Source organism: Sinohyriopsis cumingii, chromosome 16 (assembly GCF_028554795.1).
Source record: "Sinohyriopsis cumingii isolate HCF-2022 chromosome 16, ASM2855479v2, whole genome shotgun sequence".
NCBI lineage: Eukaryota > Metazoa > Mollusca > Bivalvia > Unionida > Unionidae > Sinohyriopsis > Sinohyriopsis cumingii.
Genome location: NC_142976.1, coordinates 17,832,751 through 17,854,353, shown reverse-complemented (window position 1 = coordinate 17,854,353; position 21,603 = coordinate 17,832,751). Strand labels below are relative to the sequence as shown.

Below are 21,603 nucleotides of genomic sequence, written 5' to 3'. Positions count from 1 at the left end.
GCAGTTTGCAGTTGGACTTATAATAATCTTATAAGCAAGTACATATGGTAAATGAATGCTTACATGGTTATTGTGTATCACAGTGATGTGAACAGGAGCATTGGGGTGATCTGGAGGAATACAATCCCAGGAGTCCCTCTTAAGCCCTGGTATGCGGCAAGCTGACATTATCTGATAATACTGCATCATGCACAGTGGACTGTTTCCAAGTTTTTCCACTGGAAGAGTTTGCCTGTTCGTAGAAAGAGAGAACCAGTCCTAAATACGGAACAGCTTGTTTCTGAACCCTGGCATATTTTGCATGTACTGAATACAAATTAAATCATAAAAAAAGAGAGAGACAAATGCAAATACAAACAGTAAGAGGAAGAAAGAGAATTTCAATTTAGATGAAAAGAATTAGAGCTGGCTGGTGAAAAGCACATCCCACTTTACATAAAAATTCAATGTTTGATGCTACAAAGACTATTAGGTTAGGCTAGAGCACCCTTTAAGAGAAAAAAGTAAACAAATATGTTCCTAATTTTGAAAAAATTGCTGCAAATTCAAAATGGCAAAGAGAGCATTAGACACTATTATTACAAAGTGCACTTTTTGGCAAAGCCCAAGACATCTATGTATCCCTGTCAGTACAGCAAAGTGCCAACTATTATTTTGTTAAGGACTGTATCTTAAAGGTTTATGAGTTAGTCCCTGAGGTTTATCAGTAAAAATTCAGGAACTATAAAAAAGAAGCTGGACAAACTCACATCAAATTTGCAAGATAAAAAGAGCAGTTATTTGATAGGTGATGCTTAGCCAAGAAAGTTGAACAAGATTACGAAAATATAAGACAACTCGTATTACTTGAAGAGTTCAAGAACTGTGTCCATAGTGACATTAAGACTTATCTTGATGAGCATAATGTTGAAAATGTTGTTCACACTACTGACAAGTATTCCTTAGCTGATAAAGTTTCTTTTGTAAGCATGTTTTCCACTAAGCAGTCTTCTGGTAAAAAAAAAAGTATTTCAGCCTAATATAAGTTCTTCTAAATTTCAATCTGGCACAACTTAGAGAAATTTCTGATAAGAATGACCAGAAATCCTTGTATCTTCCTACATGTACCTATTGCAAGAAGGACAAGTTATTTCTGATTGCTACATATTGAAAAATAAGCATCAGAATCAAGACAGACCTATTCCAAATGCACTTATTTCTAAGAGGTCACGGTCATATATTGAAAGCAATACATTTGTTGGGTCTAATAAACCCCAGTCTGATTTTAGTATGGAGAATTATGAACCATTTATGTCGAAGAGTTCTATATCACTCATGACTGATTCAGCCAATCTCATCCCTATTAAAATTTTAAGGGACATGGGAGTTTCTCAGAGTCTTTTATTATCAGGTACTTTCCCTTTGTCTGAGAGGTCTTCTTCTAATGAGTGTTCTTATCTAGGAAGTAGAGAGCGGCTTTGTTCCTCTCCATTGTGTAAATTTGTCATCAGACTTAGTCTCAGGACCTGTGACAGTCGGAACAGTATCTTCTTTACCCATTGAGAGCATTCATTTATTACAAGGCAATAAACTAGCTGGATATAAGGTTGTGGTTAATCCACTTGTAACTGACAAGCTTTATTTGGACCAGAAAGTCAATCCTATTGAAAAAGAATTCCCTTATTTATACCCAGCTTGTGCAGTTACTAGAGCTATGGCAAAGAAAGCTCTTGAGAATGATGTTGATAAGGAAAGTATTCCTTTAGCTGACATACGTATTGGAAAGGCTTTTGATGAGGTCACTTTCACTCCTTGTTTGGATCAATCAGAAGGTATTGATCGCAGTGATCCTCTTTTAACTACTCATTCTCTTTATTCTAATCAGGGTGAAAAACGACAATCACTTATCGTTGAACAGGAACAAGATCCCGAGATCTCCTGTTTGATTCAAAGGGCCATTAGTGAAACTGAAGCTGCAGAAGTACCTGTTTGTTATTTCATAAAAAATGGGATTCTTATGAGAAAATGGAGACCTCCTGAGGTACCTGCTGGTGATGAGTGGTCAGTCAACTATCAAACTGTAGTTCCAAAATCATAAACAGGAAATTCTTAGGCGGGCCCATGAAACTCCTTTGATTCGTCATTTAGGGACTAATAAGACTTATCACAAGCTCTTGAATCGCTTCTATTGGCCAAAAATTAAAAATGATAATTGTAAATGCTGCAGGTCTTGTCATACTTGTCAAATGGAAGAAAACCCAATCAAAAGATAATAGCAGATGCACTTTCCCGTGTATATAAATATATTATTTCATGTATACTTTGTTATCATTCATAAGATTTCTTATGTTAATTTTTTTATATAAAACCACATGTATAATCAACCTATGGTAAAAAGAAAGCTTTTTAATATAAAACTTTCTTTTTCTTTATGGGGGGAAGTGTTATTTAATTGTTTTTCTGTTAGTTTTAAAACATTTATTCCATTACATACTATTGTAAGGTAATATTGTTTACTGGATTTGACATTGTCCAGAATAGAAACACTGTATCTAGTTTCTGACCTTGTTCCAAAATCAGTGACAGTTTTGGGAAACAATTTTTTCATACCTGGACCATGTGATAACTATCATATAATAAAGTTCTATTTTTTCTAGAAGGATGAACTCTTGACCCCCATCCAGGAATCTGTTTTGCGTTTTAGTTAGTTTACTAATTGATGATTGTGTGATAAGAATTCTATCAGTTGTGCATTAACATCTGACACATTAAGTTGTATTATGTTGTGACCAGCTTGGACTAAATTTCATTTTTCTTTAAATTATTGAATTCAATTGACTGTTTTCCCTGGAAATACTAAAATGCTCTGATAAATCTTGGGCAAAGACATTTACCGGAATTTATATGGAATTCAAAAACTGGAATAATATTTTCTGTGATTCAACAAGAGACTGTTGACACATCAGTACAATGCTGACTAAAGCATATGTCATCACTTTCCATTTGGGATTTTCATTGGAATTTGAACTGTGATTCACTTAGAACTTTCCACTGACTGGACTTGTGTTTTAATTCTTGCAGTACAATTTGGATTTAATTCGCAATACCATAAGTTTTTTTTTTCTTATCGTTTTTACTTTGTAGTCTAGGGAAATAGATTATTTGTTAAATTTTACAAAGCTTGTTGTCTTCACTCTTTTCTGTTACTTACTTTAAGAGCATAGAATGTAACAATGGATCATTCAGAACAAACTGAATGGAAATAACACTCAGTGCATACATCTGAACTTTAAAATCAGTGGCACAAAGATGTATATTTTCTTATCTGTCTTAGTCTCAGAAACGACCTACCAATAATAAATTTTCTGAACCTCAGACTCCAAACAAACAGAAGGATAGTATCAGCTCTGCGGAGAAGGAAAAGAAGACTCAATCTCCGAAATTTGTTAGAAAATTTAAGGATGAGTGGGAAAGTGAACTGAAAATTCTGTGATGTACATCCTTGATATTTGAATAATATATAACCTTGATAGTTGTATGGGTATATTTTTACATATAAAATGATTTGAGCAGTTGATAACAGAATATGTAGAGAAGTTGAAAATATAATAAGGTATAAAACAATCCTCTGTCTGTTTCACATAGAAAATATACACACAATAACACATAGTTGAAAAGAGAAACACTTTTATAAAAATGAGATTTTATGTTTCTTACATAATACTGTACAAGTATTTCTCATTACTGAACATAAGACAAGAAATCTTAATCATTTGTTTCCACCAATAACGACGGTTCACGGCTATGGGCTCATGAATGTCCCAAAGAACTGACCCTCAAGATTTCAGTTTTGACTCATGAGAATTTCATTTGACTCAAGATTTTGGGGTCAAGGGTCAACCAACTGATTCTTCAGTTTGGAAATCTATTGAGAACCCTGCTAATGTACTAATTCACAAGACACACTTCTAATGAAGATGTATAACACTGACAGAATCCTAATGTAATACTTGACATGACAACATTTTAATGGGGATGTATAAAAATACAAAGTACATACCTTAATCTCAAACAGACCTAAAGTTCAGAAGTTTACAATACTATTTATAACACAAGATTTACAACATAAGTCAGATATACCTGCAAAACCTTGAATCATATGCTGTGAATTCACTATAAATATTTGTTTCCAATTACTCATGGATTTCATGGTTGTTACTAAGACTTTAAAAACACAACAATGATTCCTGTGTGGAAACAACACAACACCTTCCCCATTTATGTTTCAACTAAAATATTATGGAAAACCATGAAAATTCACAGTACAATGTTTAACTGTTCAAGCACGGGTTCCTTCTTAAAACAAGAGTCCCATGAAGTGACCGATGCTCTACAAGTTGAAATGAATTTCCAGGTATACAAGATAGGACCACTTCTTGTCCCTTTGTTCTCCTAAACAATCAAGTACAGAAATTAACTAATATCTTTTGGAAATTCCAACCCAACAAATTGTTAAATAATATCATCTTTATGTGCTTGAGTTAACAAGTTCACGAGGTAGCAGTAAGTGCTGAACAGAATTCGGTGTCATAGCCTATGATCTTGAATCCGAGATCATGGATACAAAATTACTGAACCTGTACTCAGATAATGTCAAGGTATACCCACATACTTAAATCATTAATTACTATTCTTTTGGTGGAATAAAAAGTAAGTGACAACATTCAATGTATTCATCAGATCTATATGCAAACTGAGTTTTCAAATTGTTCATTTGTACTTATGTTCATAAGCCAAAACAGCTAAAAACTGAACTTATGATCATACAACCAATGTCAGTGTATTAACTATGTGTTCATTGGAATGCCACACAAAAAAAAAGCCTGGTCAAAATTCACTTGTATATTTATGTACAAGACATTGTTTTCATAAGTACAGTGAAATACAACAAATGCAATGATCTTTGACTCAACACCATGTTCAATTGAGTCTGGCTTCCAAAAACTAATTGGTTATCAGAACTGCAATTAAATATTGCAGAAAGTCACCTACTTTATACTTACTCATCGATCATCGTCTTGTAATCCAGAACGCCAGCTAATATTTTTGCTGCAAATCTGAAAACATGAAAAAGAATTCAGAAAATAAGTTCCAACACTAATTTTATTTCAACCATGACATTTGTATTGTCCATTGTAATTTAATGTAAAACATGACTGCTCTAGAGAGATTAAAGTGTTGTTCAGACATTTGTTTGGATATTCACTAATTTATTGGGCTTACTAAGGGATTTCATTTGCATTGAGGGTCTTCTGTTTCCCAATTTAAAAAAATGGAGGATATTAAATTGGTCCTGTTCATCCTTCCATTTGTCTGTTAACAGTTTTAGCTCCTGACAGATCCTACCATAATTCCCTAAGTTTCTGTATTGGCTTTGAACTTACTTCTGCATGCAGCTTATCATATCTTGACCAAGTTTTTTAAAAACAATGTTGTACAAAAACATTTAGCACAATAACAGTCCCCAGAATGAACCCACTTTGATTTCTACAAAATATGTTATTACCTCTGAATGTTGGACCAACACTACTGACAAACCCACTTTGATTTCTATATCATTATTTTCCCTGACTGTTGGACCAACTCACTTTGATTTTTGTAAATTATTTCCACTGACTGTGGGACCAACCAACTTTGATATCAGCTTCTTTACCCATGATTAAATCTGAACCAAATTTGAAGGCACATTTATTTTGATGGATCTTGGTTAAATTTGAGTATCAGCACTCTAACTCATTATTTACCAAAATTACAGACCCTGGTTTTATCAGACTCATATACATTCATTTATGCACAATATTTATGTTATTTATTATTTCATTTCAAGCAAATTTGGCATCTGCCTGATATCGATAAACTGAGTTAATATCAAGTTTTGTATTCTATGTCAGCATTTAGTGGTGATTCTGCATCTTCATTTTGTGGCATTATAGCCAACAATTGTTGGGCCCACTCGATTTCACTTCCATGTAATAATTAGTAACATTTTATGTTAAAGAAACAAATTTAAATTTGGAAGTTATCATATGATTCTAAGTTACTGTAGATCCAGCAATGGCATTTCATGTATATGTTCACACATTACATCTAGCTGCATTTATTATTGATATTGTTCATTATGCACATACGTGAGGAAAAAATTGTGGCTACAATTCTAGGCATGTTTTACCTAAATTGTCAGATATATTCAACAAAGACCTATCTCACAAGGTGAATCCTGTCTGGAGTTAAAAGACATACAACAAATGAAACAACTGCCATCTGAGCAAGATATGTCATGAACAGCATAATAATAATAATGAGGACTTTGTATAGCGCCTAATCTTTAGAAGCTCTAAGCACTTTACAACATTAGACAACACCTATAAGATAAAAAACATATAATAATATTATTACAAAAACAAACACCACGAAATTAGAAAAACATTAAAAAATAAAAAACATGCAGAGAATATTTAAGGTAGGAAACAGTATTAGGTCTTTCAGATTGTTCTTGCAGTCGAAATAAGTGAGTTTTGAGAGCCCTCATGAATGGGATCACTGTGTCTTTGTGTCTAAGTTCAGTTTAGCTATTTGGTAGACTATAACACCCATTAGCTGTCTGGTACATTATAATACGCATTAGCTGTTTGGTCCATTATAACACCCATTAGCTGTTTGGTACATTGTAATACCCATTAGCTGTTTGGTCCATTATAACACCCATTAGCTGTTTGGTACATTGTAATACCAACTAGCTGTTTGGAACATTATAATACCCATTAGCTGTTTGGTCCTTTATAATACCCATTAGCACACAGTGAAACCCTACTATAACACATAGTGAAACCCTACTATAACACATAGTGAAATCCCACAATAACACATAGTGAAACTCTACCATAATGCATAGTGAAACCCTACTATAACACATAGTGAAACCTTACTATAATACATAGTGAAACTCTACCATAACACATAGCAAAACCCTACCATAACACATAGTTTATTGACTTAATAAACAACCAAAATTATTTACTATTAAATATGAAAGAAACAATGTGGATTTAAATGCAATATCATGAAAGCCTTAGATTGAGAAAGTGTTATTTGTCCCCTGAGTCTCAGTGAGAGACAAAATGAAAAGGTTTATAACTTAGTCCTATAAGATGTGACAAACATATCAAACATACTGGATTTGTTCTTCCTTATTTCTGTAACTTTGTCGAGGGAAGAGTGAACCTGGGTTGGAATGTATAACAACTGGCATTCGATAATCCAGGTATGCAGTATATTTCCACCACTCAGACAGCTGAAAGGTTTAAAAAGAAATATATTTTAATTTTTAAGCACATTACAACCCATGTCAGTGAATGGAAACATTTCAGTTAACTTACAGATTGGCTTCATGACATCACAGGCATTCAAATTACCTCCATTGCAATGCCTCTTTTTAATACTTTGTGAACAGTTAGATGATTTTATTTGCTGATGCATTTTGTAAAAATATCATAATGTATAAAAAAGTACAATTAATAATGTAGACACTGGATACATCATCTTCCATGGGCTCAAGGCTTCATTCAACATGAAATTATACTTTTTTTCACTGATCTACAACATTAGCAAGTATCCTGATCCTTGTTAAGTTAATTTTCTAATTCAATATTTATTCTTCATTCATGTCAACTCAAATAATAAAAACCATTTCACGAGCAAAATCCAACTGAGGATACTAAGAGCTTATTTTCACTTTCTGCATCCAAGTAAACATCACATTGGGCCTGGTCATTTGGCCTTTGCCTTTTTCTGAAGGAAACTTTCATTATGATCTCTGTGTATGTGTGTAATTAGGATTTTTAACGTAGCTTTGGCAATTTTTCAGTCATATCACTATGATTCTGCAGTGTGGCAGTTTATAGTGATGTCTAGTACTGGGGCATTATGCCACAGACATGTATCATGATGTTTCACCAAGTCACAATATCTTGACACTAAGCCATCCAGTCCTAACACTAACCTCTTAATGCTGAGCGCCTAGCGAGGCAGCTGTTAGTACCATTTTTGTAAGTCTTTGGTATGACTCGGCAGGGGATCGAACCCACTACCTCTTGCTACCAAGGCAGACACTCTAACCACTAGGCCACCAGAGCATTATGATCTAAGAAAGTTGATACAACCATCAGCAATTATAGTACCCCTGTGCACTTTCATATTCCTCTTAATGATCAATGCAGAAAGTGCTCAATACCACATGCTGTTCTGGGTCATATTTCATTAACTCATGTTCTTTTCCCCCAAGATTTCTTGCATATTTGGCTTGCAAATATTTCCACATCTTTGCAACTGTCATCTCACAATGCATTGCATATTTATCAATAATGATCTACAAATAAAACGTTATCTGATATCATTCAGCATGATTTTTTTATTTGGCCAACACAACATTTTTCTGACTAGCCGTTATGGTGCTAGACTGATAGCCAAGATCATTCTGTATCACAGAACTAAAATTGGAGCATTCTACCAGAATACCAAGCTAGTTAGCCACAGTACATATACTCAAATTGGAGCATTTAAGCAGAATATCAGGCTAGTTCTGTGTGTGCTGTCACTGTTTTGACAATTAGCACCCTTATATAATTGATGCACACAAGAATAATGGCTGTTTCCAGCATGGGCATTCACTGTTACCTTGTCAAGTAAAAGGTCCCAACAGGTATTCGATTAACACAATAAACAGATCAATTTGCCATGAAAGTAAATGTCATCTTATGTTTGATTTGACAGAAGACAACTTGTTTATTGTCCAACAGATTTGTGAGGGCTGGCAGTGTAGTGACCTGTCAGCAAACTGACTTCATCTTAGTGTGATCTTTAAGTAGTAATGCTATTTAATGTTTTCAAAGCACAAGCCAGGAAAGGTTCCCAACTCATAGGCAGGCACCAGCCATATACATGAAAAGTTTGCAAACCCCTGATTTATGTGTCATGGACCAGGTGATTTCTCGCTTTAATGAATGGCAGGCACCAGCTATATACATGAATGGTTTGCAAATCCCTAATTTATCTGTCATGGACCAGGTGATTTCTCACTTTAATGAATGGCAGGCACCAGCTATATATATGAATGGTTTGCAAATCCCTAATTTATGTGTCATGGGCCAGGTGAATTCACAGTGTAATGAATGACAGGTACCAGCCATTTAAATGTGTGATAGACAGTGCCTAATGTTATCAAGGATACGTGCGCTTTAGAAAAGTTTTAAACTGTGATAAGCATCTTATCTTACGTTGAACGCTAACACTGTCATGTTTGTGAGACATTTTAAAATTTCACTTGACTGCATGTTGTTTTAGCATCAGTTTATATAAATGAATATAAATGTGCTTTGGGACATAAAGAAGGATACAGCCTTAAGTAACTTAGCATTTAATATTACATTATGAGAATCATTACCTTGCATACAGCTCTCCAGTTGTTAAAATTCTTCATGCAAATTAAACCATAATCTATCAATGTCCAATGTTCCTCATTCAAGTACAATTCCAACAACACAATTTTGGGATCCCCATCCCAAGATTTAGGAATGTTAATGAATAATGAATATTTTGGACAAAAAGCTACTGATTTTTAATCTCCCATCCTTCATCATTCAAGTAACTTCTGTTGATAATTTTTCAGATTTTTCTTTATAGGAAACAAAATATTTACATGTAATATTATTATAAGGGTTTGTGTATACAGAGTGCAAACCAAAAACAGTTACATAATTTTGTTTTTATTCTGTAAAGATGTCGCCTTATTTGTAGTAGTAATTGTAGCTTAGTTACTGATGTTTTAGTTCTTGTGTATAAACAAGCAGCTATCTGAGAAAATCCCTAACATGAGACTGAAATAAACAGCTTTCTGAGAACGTTCCTAATAAAAGACTAAAATAAACAGCTTTCTGAGAACAAGTCTCTTATAAGAGACTAAAATAAAAAGCTATGTGAGAACAAATCCTAATATGAGACTGAAATAAACAGCTATGTGAGAACAAATCCTAATATGAGACTGAAATAAACAGCTATCTGAGAACAAGTCCTAATATGAGACTGAAATAAACAGCTATCTGAGAACAAGTCCCTAAATAAGACAGATTATCTTCATCTGTTTATTTATTTAATGTAATATAAACTTTGGCTACATAACAATAATTTGTGTTACCAAACTTGATATGACTTGTAGTAAGGAAGACATGTAAAATAAGTAAACTGTGTTATGGAAAGAACGAAATGAGGAAAAATTCTGGCAATAAAGATTTACTAATTTTCCATTGGATAATTATTATAAAATGCGTAACTTTCTATTGGGAAACTTTAACATAAAAATTCTGGGTCCTACAACAGAAATATGAGGCTAACAGACAGCCTTAATAAATACAGAAGATTCATTCCTGTTATCTTTCATAAACATGATATATAATTCTCTACACTATAAATATAGATGGTATTAAAACAACAAAAGAAAACAAGTGTTGTTGTACTGTTTTTCAATCACATACAGTGTGAGGGCAATTAGAATATCAGCTTGGTTCTTGCTTTTCAGGTTAGTTTTAGTGGCCATTTTCCTCTCACAAGGTATGCCAGGATCAAGAAAAATTCACTCAGTAAAGGAGGGAAGGCTTTGACCAAACCAGGGGCAGAACACATATCAAGACATGTGTATATATTATGTTGATAGGGTATATACCAAATCAAGGTGTTCAACAGGGTATATACCAATCAATGTTGATAGGGTATATACCAAATCAAGGTGTTCAACAGGGTAAATACAAATCAATGTTGATAGGGTATATACCAAATCAAGGTGTTCAACAGGGTAAATACCAAAAAATGTTGATAGGGTATATACCAATCAATGTTGAATAGGGTATATACCAAATCAAGGTGTTCAACAGGGTAAATACCAATCAATGTTGAATAGGGTATATACCAAATCAAGGTGTTCAACAGGGTAAATACCAATCAATGTTGATAGGGTATATACCAAATCACGGTGTTCAACAGGGTAAATACCAATCAATGTTGATAGGGTATATACCAAATCAAGGTGTTCAACAGGGTAAATACCAATCAGTGTTGATAGGGTATATACCAAATCAAGGTGTTCAACAGGGTAAATACCAATCAATGTTGAATAGGGTATATACCAAATCAAGGTGTTCAACAGGGTAAATACCAATCAATGTTGAATAGGGTATATACCAAATCAAGGTGTTCAACAGGGTATATACCAATCAATGTTGAATAGGGTATATACCAAATCAAGGTGTTCAACAGGGTAAATACCAATCAATGTTGATAGGGTATATACCAAATCAAGGTGTTCAACAGGGTAAATACCAATCAATGTTGATAGGGTATATACCAATCAATGTTGAATAGGGTATATACAAAATCAATATAATGAATACTGTATACACCAAATAAATATACCGCATAATAACAGGATCTCAAATGGGTAACGATTTAATACTGAATTTATGAAATGAGTTTAATAATGTCCACCTTTTGCAATCCATGCCAAGCAAAAGCTGGACATTATTCAACGAGTTTCATAAATTTAATATTAAAACAGTACCCATTTGAGATTCTTTTTTCACATAGTTTTTATTTCAGTGAAAATTATTTAGATAGAGAGAAGAATGAATAATTTCGTTCATTCTGACAAACGGTGCACTTTTCATTTGTTGTGCATAAAATATAATCCCAAACAAAGTTGAACTAGTAAAAGTAGATTGTACATTTTTACAAATTATAAGTCAAAGAAAGCTTCCATCCGAATAAACAGAACATTTTATAACGACAAAATCATTTATCTAAACAGATTGATTAATGTGATGTGATGCCACATTCATATGGTAAACAGTAGGTCTAGAGTACATGTTTACCTTAAAATGTCACTTGCAGAACTAAATGTTACATTGTTGCAATTTTTATGTGAAATAGGATTACTGGATGCAGAAATTCCCACATTTACTGCAATGCATTTGTGACTGGATATTTGCAGCATTTGACTGGAACAAAAGACTACAGAAGACGTAAAAAAAATCTTTTTGAGTCAGAACTGCATCACATATATACTGCGTAAAGATGCTGTTGTTGGATAACGTTCTGTCAGTTAGGAGACCCATTTATGTCCTAATTTTTCTGTGAACAGAGATGAATTTATTTACTTCTGTAAGTTAACATTTAAACCACGCTTGTATATATGGTGGATTCTATATCTATGTTACAGATAATAATAATAATAATAATAATAATAATAATAATAATAATAATAATAATAAAGACTTTATTTAGAGAAGGTAAATCAATCAGTTACAGAACTAATCTACCTTGAGGCCTTCTATCTGTTATGTACAATATATACAGTATATACAACATGATGTGAAGAGTCTGGCTTGACACTAAATAATTAAGTAATTTTAAAATTCGAAGTATCAAGCCCAGAACACATGCACAGGCATCAGTGAAAACATAAACAAACATAAAACATAAAATATAACACTGCATTGAAAAATTCAGCCATGAAAATGATGTAAAATTACAGAAATCAGGCGGTATTTTTTGTACTAGAACTGTTCAATTTTCTAAAGATTTCATCCATTTAAGGCATTGATTATGAAAAGATGAAATGCTAGGAGCCTGCCTTATGTCACTGGGAATGTTGTTCCATACCAGTGGACGAGTATATTGAAAAGTTTTTTTTAAACAATTCATTCTTTGGCCTTGGTACAATGTAATTTTTTCTTCTTATGGTGAAAGATATTGCTTAGATAGACAGGAAGTTCTTTTCTGGATACTTTATACATCGATTTGGCCTAAGAAATATTCTTTCATGTATTGTTAAAACCTTTATAGTATTCATTGCATCCTGAAAATTTTCTATACTTTGATCTAGAATTAAATGGCAAGCCCTCTTTTGGAGTCTTAAAAGTGTTGTTATGTTTGAATTAGAGGTATTACCCCAAATTACATTACAGTAGTCCAGATATGGCTGAATATAACTTTTATAAAAGATGACCCTATACTGAAGAGGAATGTATGTTTTGATTTTCCCCAGCAGCCAAAGATAAGAATTAACGTTTTTTGAAATATGTTTAATGTGAATAGACCAAGTAAAATTGTTATCCACGAATACACCAAGAATTCTATGTTGAGAGGTCATATTGAGGCTCATATTGTCAAACAGAACCTGAAGTTTGTCGCTATCTAGCCTTGCTCGTTTCTGTTGTGCTGCAACTAGTAGTGCTTTCGTTTTATCTGTATTTATGATCATACTGTTTTCCTTGCACCATATACTTTTAGTCTGTTGAGAGCGTCTTGTAAGTTATTTTCAAGTACTGTTTTGGTTTTACCAATCTCTGACAGTGTAGTATCATCAGCATAAAGGTCAGTGGAAGAAACTGAAGTTCCAATCTTAAGAGGTAAATCGTTGATAAATAGTATGAATAACAGAGGCCCAAGGATAGATCCTTGTGGTACTCCACAATTAATATTTTTACTTTCAGAAAGTTGACCATTTAAAGATACTTTTTGCACTCTATCAGTTAAGTAAGAAGTAAACCAGTTTTGATAGATTTTTAGTTTTTCAAGCAAAATTTCATGGTCTACAAGATCAAAAGCTTTACGAAAATCAACCATAATAGTGCCTACCATTTCTCCTTGATCTAATGCTTTCTGCCATTTATCAGTCAAAGATACAAGTGCAGTTTGAAGGAGTGATTCTGGAGAAAGCCAGACTGATTATCATGAATAAGATCATAAGTGTTTAAATGGTTGAGAAAAGATTACATCATCTTTTGTTCCTGATTTATGCAATGTTGTAACCCTGGCAGTTTTCCATGTTTGTGGAAATTTATTAGACCTAATACTTTCATTGCAAATGAAAGCTATACTCTCTACAATTGCAGGTGCAGCTACCTTTAGTAGCCTTGGTCCAATCATATCAAGTCCTGTAGCTTTACAATCATTCATTTTTTAATATATTTCAACACAAATTCGGGACTCATTTCAGGAATTTCAAACATATTGTTTTGTAGTTTTTTAGCACAAAAATGTTTGAGTTCCAGATGATCAGATGAAGTTCTGGGTTCTTTAAGTTTTTCAGCAATTTGAACAAAAAAGTTGTTAAAAATATTTGAGATGTCAGTTGGATTGTCAGTGTAAATGCCCTCATGATTGAGGGATAAAATTTCAGCTTTACTCTTACATACTGCTCCTTCTCCCCACCCCACCATCAAATACGCAATACCCTTAGTGTTACTTATTGTTTGTTCTTGTCTTGTAGTTTTATGCCATGTTTCTCATTATGATATTGTTATTCATTACATAGCAAACCCCTGTTGGGGTAACATATCCATATTCAGACAACTGAGGTAATTTTTTCTCAATTTCCTTTTGCAAGTAGAGTTCAAAAATGGCCACCAAAAGTGTTCACTCAAAACCAGACTTTCAAGAAGGTGGGGTTAAAAACGTTTACCCACGATCCCAGCCAATCAGTAAAGAGATACTGCACAATAATTTTATGGCCTTATTTGGACCAATCAGAATCAAAAAGTGATATTTTAACATGTGGCAATATCAAAAATATGAAACTGCACATCCTATAGGAAAACTATACCTACTATGTGATAAAGTTATATACCAAATCAATATGTTGCATAGGGTATATACCAAATAAATATGTTGAGTAGGGTATATCCCAAATCAATTTGTTGAATAGGGTGTATACCAATCAATGTTGAATAAGGTATATACCAAATCAATACATTGAATATGGTATATACCAAATCAATATAATGAATACAATATACACCAAAAAATATACTGCATACAGGTATATACTAAATAAATATCTTGCACGGGGTATATACCAAAATCAAGGTGTTGAATAGGGTATATGCTAATCAATGCTCAACTGGGTATATACCAAATCAATATGTTGAATAGGGTATATACCAAATCAATATGTTGAATATAGTATATACCAAATCAATATGTTGAATAGGGTATACACCAAACAATGTTGAATAGGGTATATACCAAATCAAGGTGTTGAATGGGGTATATATCAAATCAATATGTTGAATAGGGTATAAACCAATTAATGTTGAATAGGGTATGTACCAAATCAATATGCTGAATAGGGTATATACCAATCAATGCTGAATAGGGTATACACCAATCAATGTTGAATAGGGTATATACCAAAACAATAAGTTGAATAGGGTATATATACAAATTAATGTTGAATAGGGTATATAAAAATCAATGTTTAATAGGGTATATCCCAAATCAAGGTACTGAATAGGGTATATACAAATCAGTGTTGAATAGGGTATATACAGATCACAATGTTGAATAGGGTATATACCAAATCAATGTGTTGAATAGGGTATATACCAAATCAATATGTTGAATAGGGTATATACCAATGTTGAATAGGGCATGTACCAATCATGATGAATAGGGTATATACCTAATCAATATAATTAATACAGTATACACCAAATAAATATATTGCATACAGGTATATACCAAATCAATATGTTGCATAGGGTATATACAAATCAATATGCTGCATAGGGTATATACCAAATCAATATGTTGAACAGGGTATATACCAAATCAATATGTTGAATAGGGTATATACCAATCAATGTTGAACAGGGTATATACCAATCAATGTTGAACAGGTTATATACCAATCAATGTTGAATAGGGTATATACCAATCAATGCTGAACAGGGTATATACCAATCAATGTTGAATAGGGTATATACCAATCAATGTTGAACAGGGTATATATCAATCAATGTTGAACAGGGTATATACCAATCAATGTTGAACAGGGTATATACCAATCAATGTTGAATAGGGTATATGTCAAATCAATATAATACAGTATACACCAAATAAATATACTGCATACAGGTATATACCAAGCCAATATGTTGCATAGGGTATATACCAAGTCAATTTGACCCATTATGAGAGAGGCTACCTGTATAGAGAGACTGCATACTCAGAGCAAAGGTTTATTGATTACACCTATCCCTCGATAACTCATGCACAACAGGGTCCACAAATATAGACCGCACTATGAGTGAGGCAAGAATTACCAATGGACCTCAAAAATTGGAAAAAAAATCGCTTCAATATAGAGAACACCATGAGGGTGGGCAGTGTTACGTAACTGGGCTGTTTTTTTTATACTCATTTTACAATCAGGTCGATAATAATTTTTAATAATGCACTTTTTTCTAATGAAGTTGTTCGTTATTCTGTTTAAATAACATTTATTTTCAAAATGTCCAACATATATGAAAGATAGTTCCAACTGGTTTCAACAACCATCACATGTATGCGAAAAAAATCTGTGTATTATGTCACTGCTTTTTGTTTTCTTGATGAGTTTGGTTCCCATAGTGGTGTTTAATATTAACCTGCCAAATCGGGAGTCCCCAGAGCAAGGAACTAGACTAACTGTTGATACACCACAAAACAAGATTCCTTTTTTTTAAAAACATGCGACATTTATTTCATGATACAATCATCTACATTGAAACTTATTTTTTTTATTGCTCATTTAGTACAATACTGATGTCGTGAATTAATTAATTGGAATCAATAATGAAATGTCTTATCATCCTTGAGGATATCCCTAAGTGACAGTTCAAGAATTCTAAGAAACTAGCTTGCCCACAATGGTCCTTATCTGTGAAATCAAGCTATTTATTTTACAAAGTATTCGTTTAGCTTGGCTGACTTGTTATCTTTGATAAAAAAAGACTGTTTTACAAGACAGCATACTCGGTGCAGATTTATTAATTATATACTGTTTTGACCCATCTTGAGACAGACTTCCTGTCTTGAGAGACCATAATGATGGGTAGAAATGTTACTATTCTGAGACAGGCTCTACTGAAAATTAAAAGTGTGTTACTAGAATACAAACCCAATTCGCCTCAGTCTCTGCTTTCTTCATAAGAAGTTCATTTAACTTGGGCCCCAAATCTTTGCGAAATTCTTGCACAACCTGCAACCATGAAATGATTACCAAGGTACAGAGATTAAATTAAGTAATGTGTTTATTAAAAGAAACACCTATCACTATCGGTATTTATTCCGAAAATGTAATCCATAGCATCTGACACTGTATATAATCTGAATTAGCAAGTTCATTTAAAATGTGTAGTTTTCATTTTCCTTCAATATGTCAAATTATTACATTCCATTTCTGCTTATTACATTGATATAATTTTGACCTAAATGTGAAACTGAAGCCATACATGTAAATTTTCCAACATACATTAACTATACTGAGCAAAATGCAGATGTATCAATATCTACAGCAAGCGTCAATGGTTCCAGAACCTCATTTAAATCACCCCTAACTGCCAGTTTTCAAAATCCTACAGAGAACTCTGAAAAATATAACTTCCATACTGTGATGATAAAGATGTCCTGTCTAATAATACATTATATAAAAATGTATAATGATGACCCACTGGTCTTAATACGTGAAGCCTTCTGTGTACCAGAGACTTGATAAAGAATAAATCCAGCAAGAATAATAGAAAACTATACATCAGACTAACCTCTGTGTAGATTTATATTTATTGTATTATGCTGTGAGAAAATGCATGAAAAGTGTACTTAAATAAAACACAATTTGTGAGCAATTGCAGCAACATAAAAATGATGCAGGTCATTAGCCATTAAGCACAAGGCATTAAAAAAGTTTGATAAATTATTATTAGTCAGCATTTTCAGACAGTCACACAAAATAGTACAATAAAATACCTTTTCTGTTTGTCTGAATTCTGTTTCACTCAGAAGTGGCTTTACAGAGACCAGATACTTTTGCAATGTTTGGTCTAATGGAGGAACCGGGAAGCGAGGAAGATCCTGCTGCACCGAGAACATCCGGCCTTTGACCTGGGGAGGGTACTGCAGAGGCATACTTGGTACAAGTACCTGTGATGCAGACACCTGAATGAAATGAAAATGGAAACTAGAAAACAGATTTGAGATAAAATATATCAGTTCCAAGACATTATACACAACAATGGTGCTATATGTTTTGCTTACTATTTACATCATGCCTCTTGTACACTATTTCGTCATAAAATTAGTTTCAGACTGTAAGTGAACCAGTAGGCCTAACAGGAAATAATGGCGGACTTCACTAAGTTTGGGATGTACCAGTTTATTAGATTGTCTGTTTTCATAAATCATCGGGCAAATATTTTCAGAAAAATATACAAATCATTGAAAGCAAAGCCAAGGTATTATTTTATTAAAGATTTAACTTTAAAATGCAAATTATGTAGGTCAGAAACGTACGGGACAATGCAATGTTGTGGAATTCACAAGATGCGCTTTAAGGTCTAAGCTGTTTTCCGACTTGACACATATTTGCAAAAATACGAGGAAAAAACAGCAAATCAGATACTATTTAACCACTGCCTAAAATTACCACAAGGACGTAGACAAATAAATAAACCATAAATTTGCAATCCTGTCAATGGACTGTTGTAATGAAGCTATATTAAAGTGAGTGATTACATTACGAAAACCTCTCCATCTAAAAACAGATGCACTCACGTCTGTGTTGATTCTGTAGGAAAGAAGGGACTGCAACTTTTGATGGTGGGACTCCTACTTTTACCAAAATGGGAGTCCTGGACTCCTAGTTTTAAAATCCTAGCGAGACCAAGTATTTTTTAAATCAAGTGTCCTAAAATCATACACCATCTATGCAAAGTTCAGTTGCACATCCAAGCAAAAAATGTATTTATGGTACAAATGTCAGCTTTTTATTGAATTTCCTATAAAACAGGGCCTATCCCAAAATAAATCACTGGTTGCTTCATAACTAAATCTCTTCCACTGTACATAGATATAAGAATTGCTTTCCAAAATAATTTTATTTTAATTTCTCTAAGTATTCTTTTAACCCATATAGCAATATTTGTGGTGCTGGTAATGTCACCTGTGTTTATTCCAGAAACTGAAAAAACTGGGCACAATGGCCCTTATCAGATTTAAAAGTGGGATCAGTTAGAAAAATCAATGGCAGTCAAACATTTATATACCTGTTTTATGTTCATTGAAGACCTTAAAACATATACCAGTATCACTGTCATTCAGTTCATGGATATTAATGTCTGCAATAAAAATTCGCTTTTCCTGTATTATATTCTTTAAATCTGTTATTGTAGAGTCAGATTTTAGCACGATTTTGACAATTTCCTTGTCCACTAATACAAACTGCATCCACTATTCAGTACAATATTTTGATCACATCTTTAAAACAGGCAAATGATGTTCGTTATACTGCTTGTAGATGAGATCATGTAAGAGCACTTACTTATCTTAAATGATATATTATTTGTTGTTCTAAATATTAAACAACGTCTATTCAATCCTACTACTGAATGCTCTGTTCCATATCTGTCATCAATAATCTTCCAGACAAAATTTTACTATGGTGGCCTGACACTGGTATGATGACTATCGGATCATTAACTAAGTAACAAAAAAACAGCAAAAACCAACAAGTTTTGTAAAATTCAAATAATTATTTTTTTCTCAAGAATGCAAAGTGAAAACGTAAAAAGAACTTAAAGTAATGCAAATAAATCCCAAAATAGTCCCAAAGTGAATAAACAATTTTAATAAATAATTAATAGATAATTTCACCCAAATCAAATACTGAATACAACAATACAAATGATTCTGCATCAAGGTCTTACAGCAAGAATACATAATTTCTAGACAAATAAGATTATAAAGCCCTGTACTTGATCAAGGTAACAATTAGCATTTTCTGGAAATCATGTGACTTAATTGAAATTTCCATTCCAGAACATTCCAATCTCTCAACAAGACAAAATCTGTTACTAAAATTATAATAAAGAACATGGTAAATATAATGTCTTTGGCTCAGACCAAGATAATCATTCTAATATTTTAACCCACACTCCTGGGGAAATATTAACTATTTCATTTTTTGTTTACAAAATAAAAACATCAGTGTCTCTAGTGAACTTGTTTTTCAACAAATTTAAGTCCAAAATACCAAATATAAACAAACTCATGGAGAAGAAAAAAAAACTAACAAACAATACAAATTAAATTGACATAAAATGGACAGTATTGAACATATACATGACCTGCATGACTTACTAAAACAGCTTAAGACTGACAAAAATGATAATTTGCTAATCTGGTATAAGGTGGAAAAATAACCAACCAATGTGCCATGTTTATTGAATGGCTTCAAGACAGATAGTTATTCACAGACTGAACAGTTTAACTACATTATTTTCTAAACTTTGATCTATTTTTAGTTTAATAAAACCTGTCACTGTCCTTACATGCTTCCCAGTACCTGTCCTGGGTCATTACCTTGACTGGTAAAACCAAAGGTCAATATCTAGAATGTGAATACGCAGGAAACCGGGCAGACATTTTATTATGACCTTCATCTCAACAAATGTTAACACACCATATGCCTTGTGTTAACACAACATATGCCTTGTGTAATCAGAAAGCTTTCCAAAATTGCAATACAACTTCAATACCTAAGAGGATAATACAACATTGTCATGAAATTATTTTTACATTTAAACGTTACAGAAATGCACTTTTATGCATAATTACTGCAAGTCTAATATTGTGCAATAAAATGTAAATGTACACGAATGCTTCAAAACGTATTACAATAACATAATAATTATGTGCAACAGGTACTTATATAAGTACATTATCAACGAAGCCCGTCTGACAACTAAAACATACGTAAAATGACCCAGACTCAGTACTTACTAGTCTCCTGGACAAGATCCGAATCATAATTATGCGCTGTGACACAGGTAAATATACGGGTAAGTAAAAGGTAGTTGAGCTTATCAATAAACTTTGGTCAAATACAGGTCACTTTCTATGCTGGTCAAAGTTCAAATTGGATTTAATTTGGATGGCATTCGAGAGATCCCAAATGTGGTCTCATATTAAAACTTACGCAGACAACGAAAATAAGAAAAAAGAAACGGTAGAGACACTTGAAAGATAAAAGTTATGGTACAAAGAAATAGTGCAAAACCCGCCTTTATAATAGTTTACAACACACACACACACACACACACACACACACACACACACACACACACACATTCAATGGTCAGTCCCCTGAATTCCAAATCAGAAGATGTAAATTCAAATGAAATATTAAGTAGATCCAACAACAGACTTCAAAAATATTCTCACCCATGTGATTAGCCTGATAAATCAACCCACGCACCCCCAGTCTGTATTGATACTGATAGAAGATATTGGGTCTGATGTCACCTGTTTATCAAATTGTGCAATCGTGTTGCATGAAGAATATTTCCGGAACACACATACGTTAAATGTAGACATTTACCGGTATTTGGTGATAGCCATATCTAGCGCGAAATTCAAACAGGTCACATGACAAGGATGTACAAGTAGCCAAATACAGGATTTTATCCGCAGATAGTATGT

The 21,603-nt window shown here is 33.1% G+C and overlaps 1 protein-coding gene across 1 annotated transcript in view; it reads right to left on the bottom strand.

The window, feature by feature from the left end:
* LOC149780005 (carnitine O-acetyltransferase-like) overlaps positions 1-21,071 on the bottom strand; it is a 51,572-nt gene extending 30,501 nt beyond the window's left edge. Inside the window, exons 1-6 of the mRNA XM_089936730.1 lie at positions 20,905-21,071; positions 17,875-18,063; positions 17,027-17,107; positions 7,212-7,330; positions 5,043-5,096; positions 64-232 (exon numbers count right to left, since the gene is read on the bottom strand). Of these exons, the coding sequence (XP_089792856.1) occupies positions 64-232; positions 5,043-5,096; positions 7,212-7,330; positions 17,027-17,107; positions 17,875-18,063; positions 20,905-20,931 (639 nt within the window). The 5' untranslated portion in view covers positions 20,932-21,071. The remainder of the gene's footprint in view (positions 1-63; positions 233-5,042; positions 5,097-7,211; positions 7,331-17,026; positions 17,108-17,874; positions 18,064-20,904) is intronic.
* Positions 21,072-21,603: the final 532 nt, after the last annotated feature.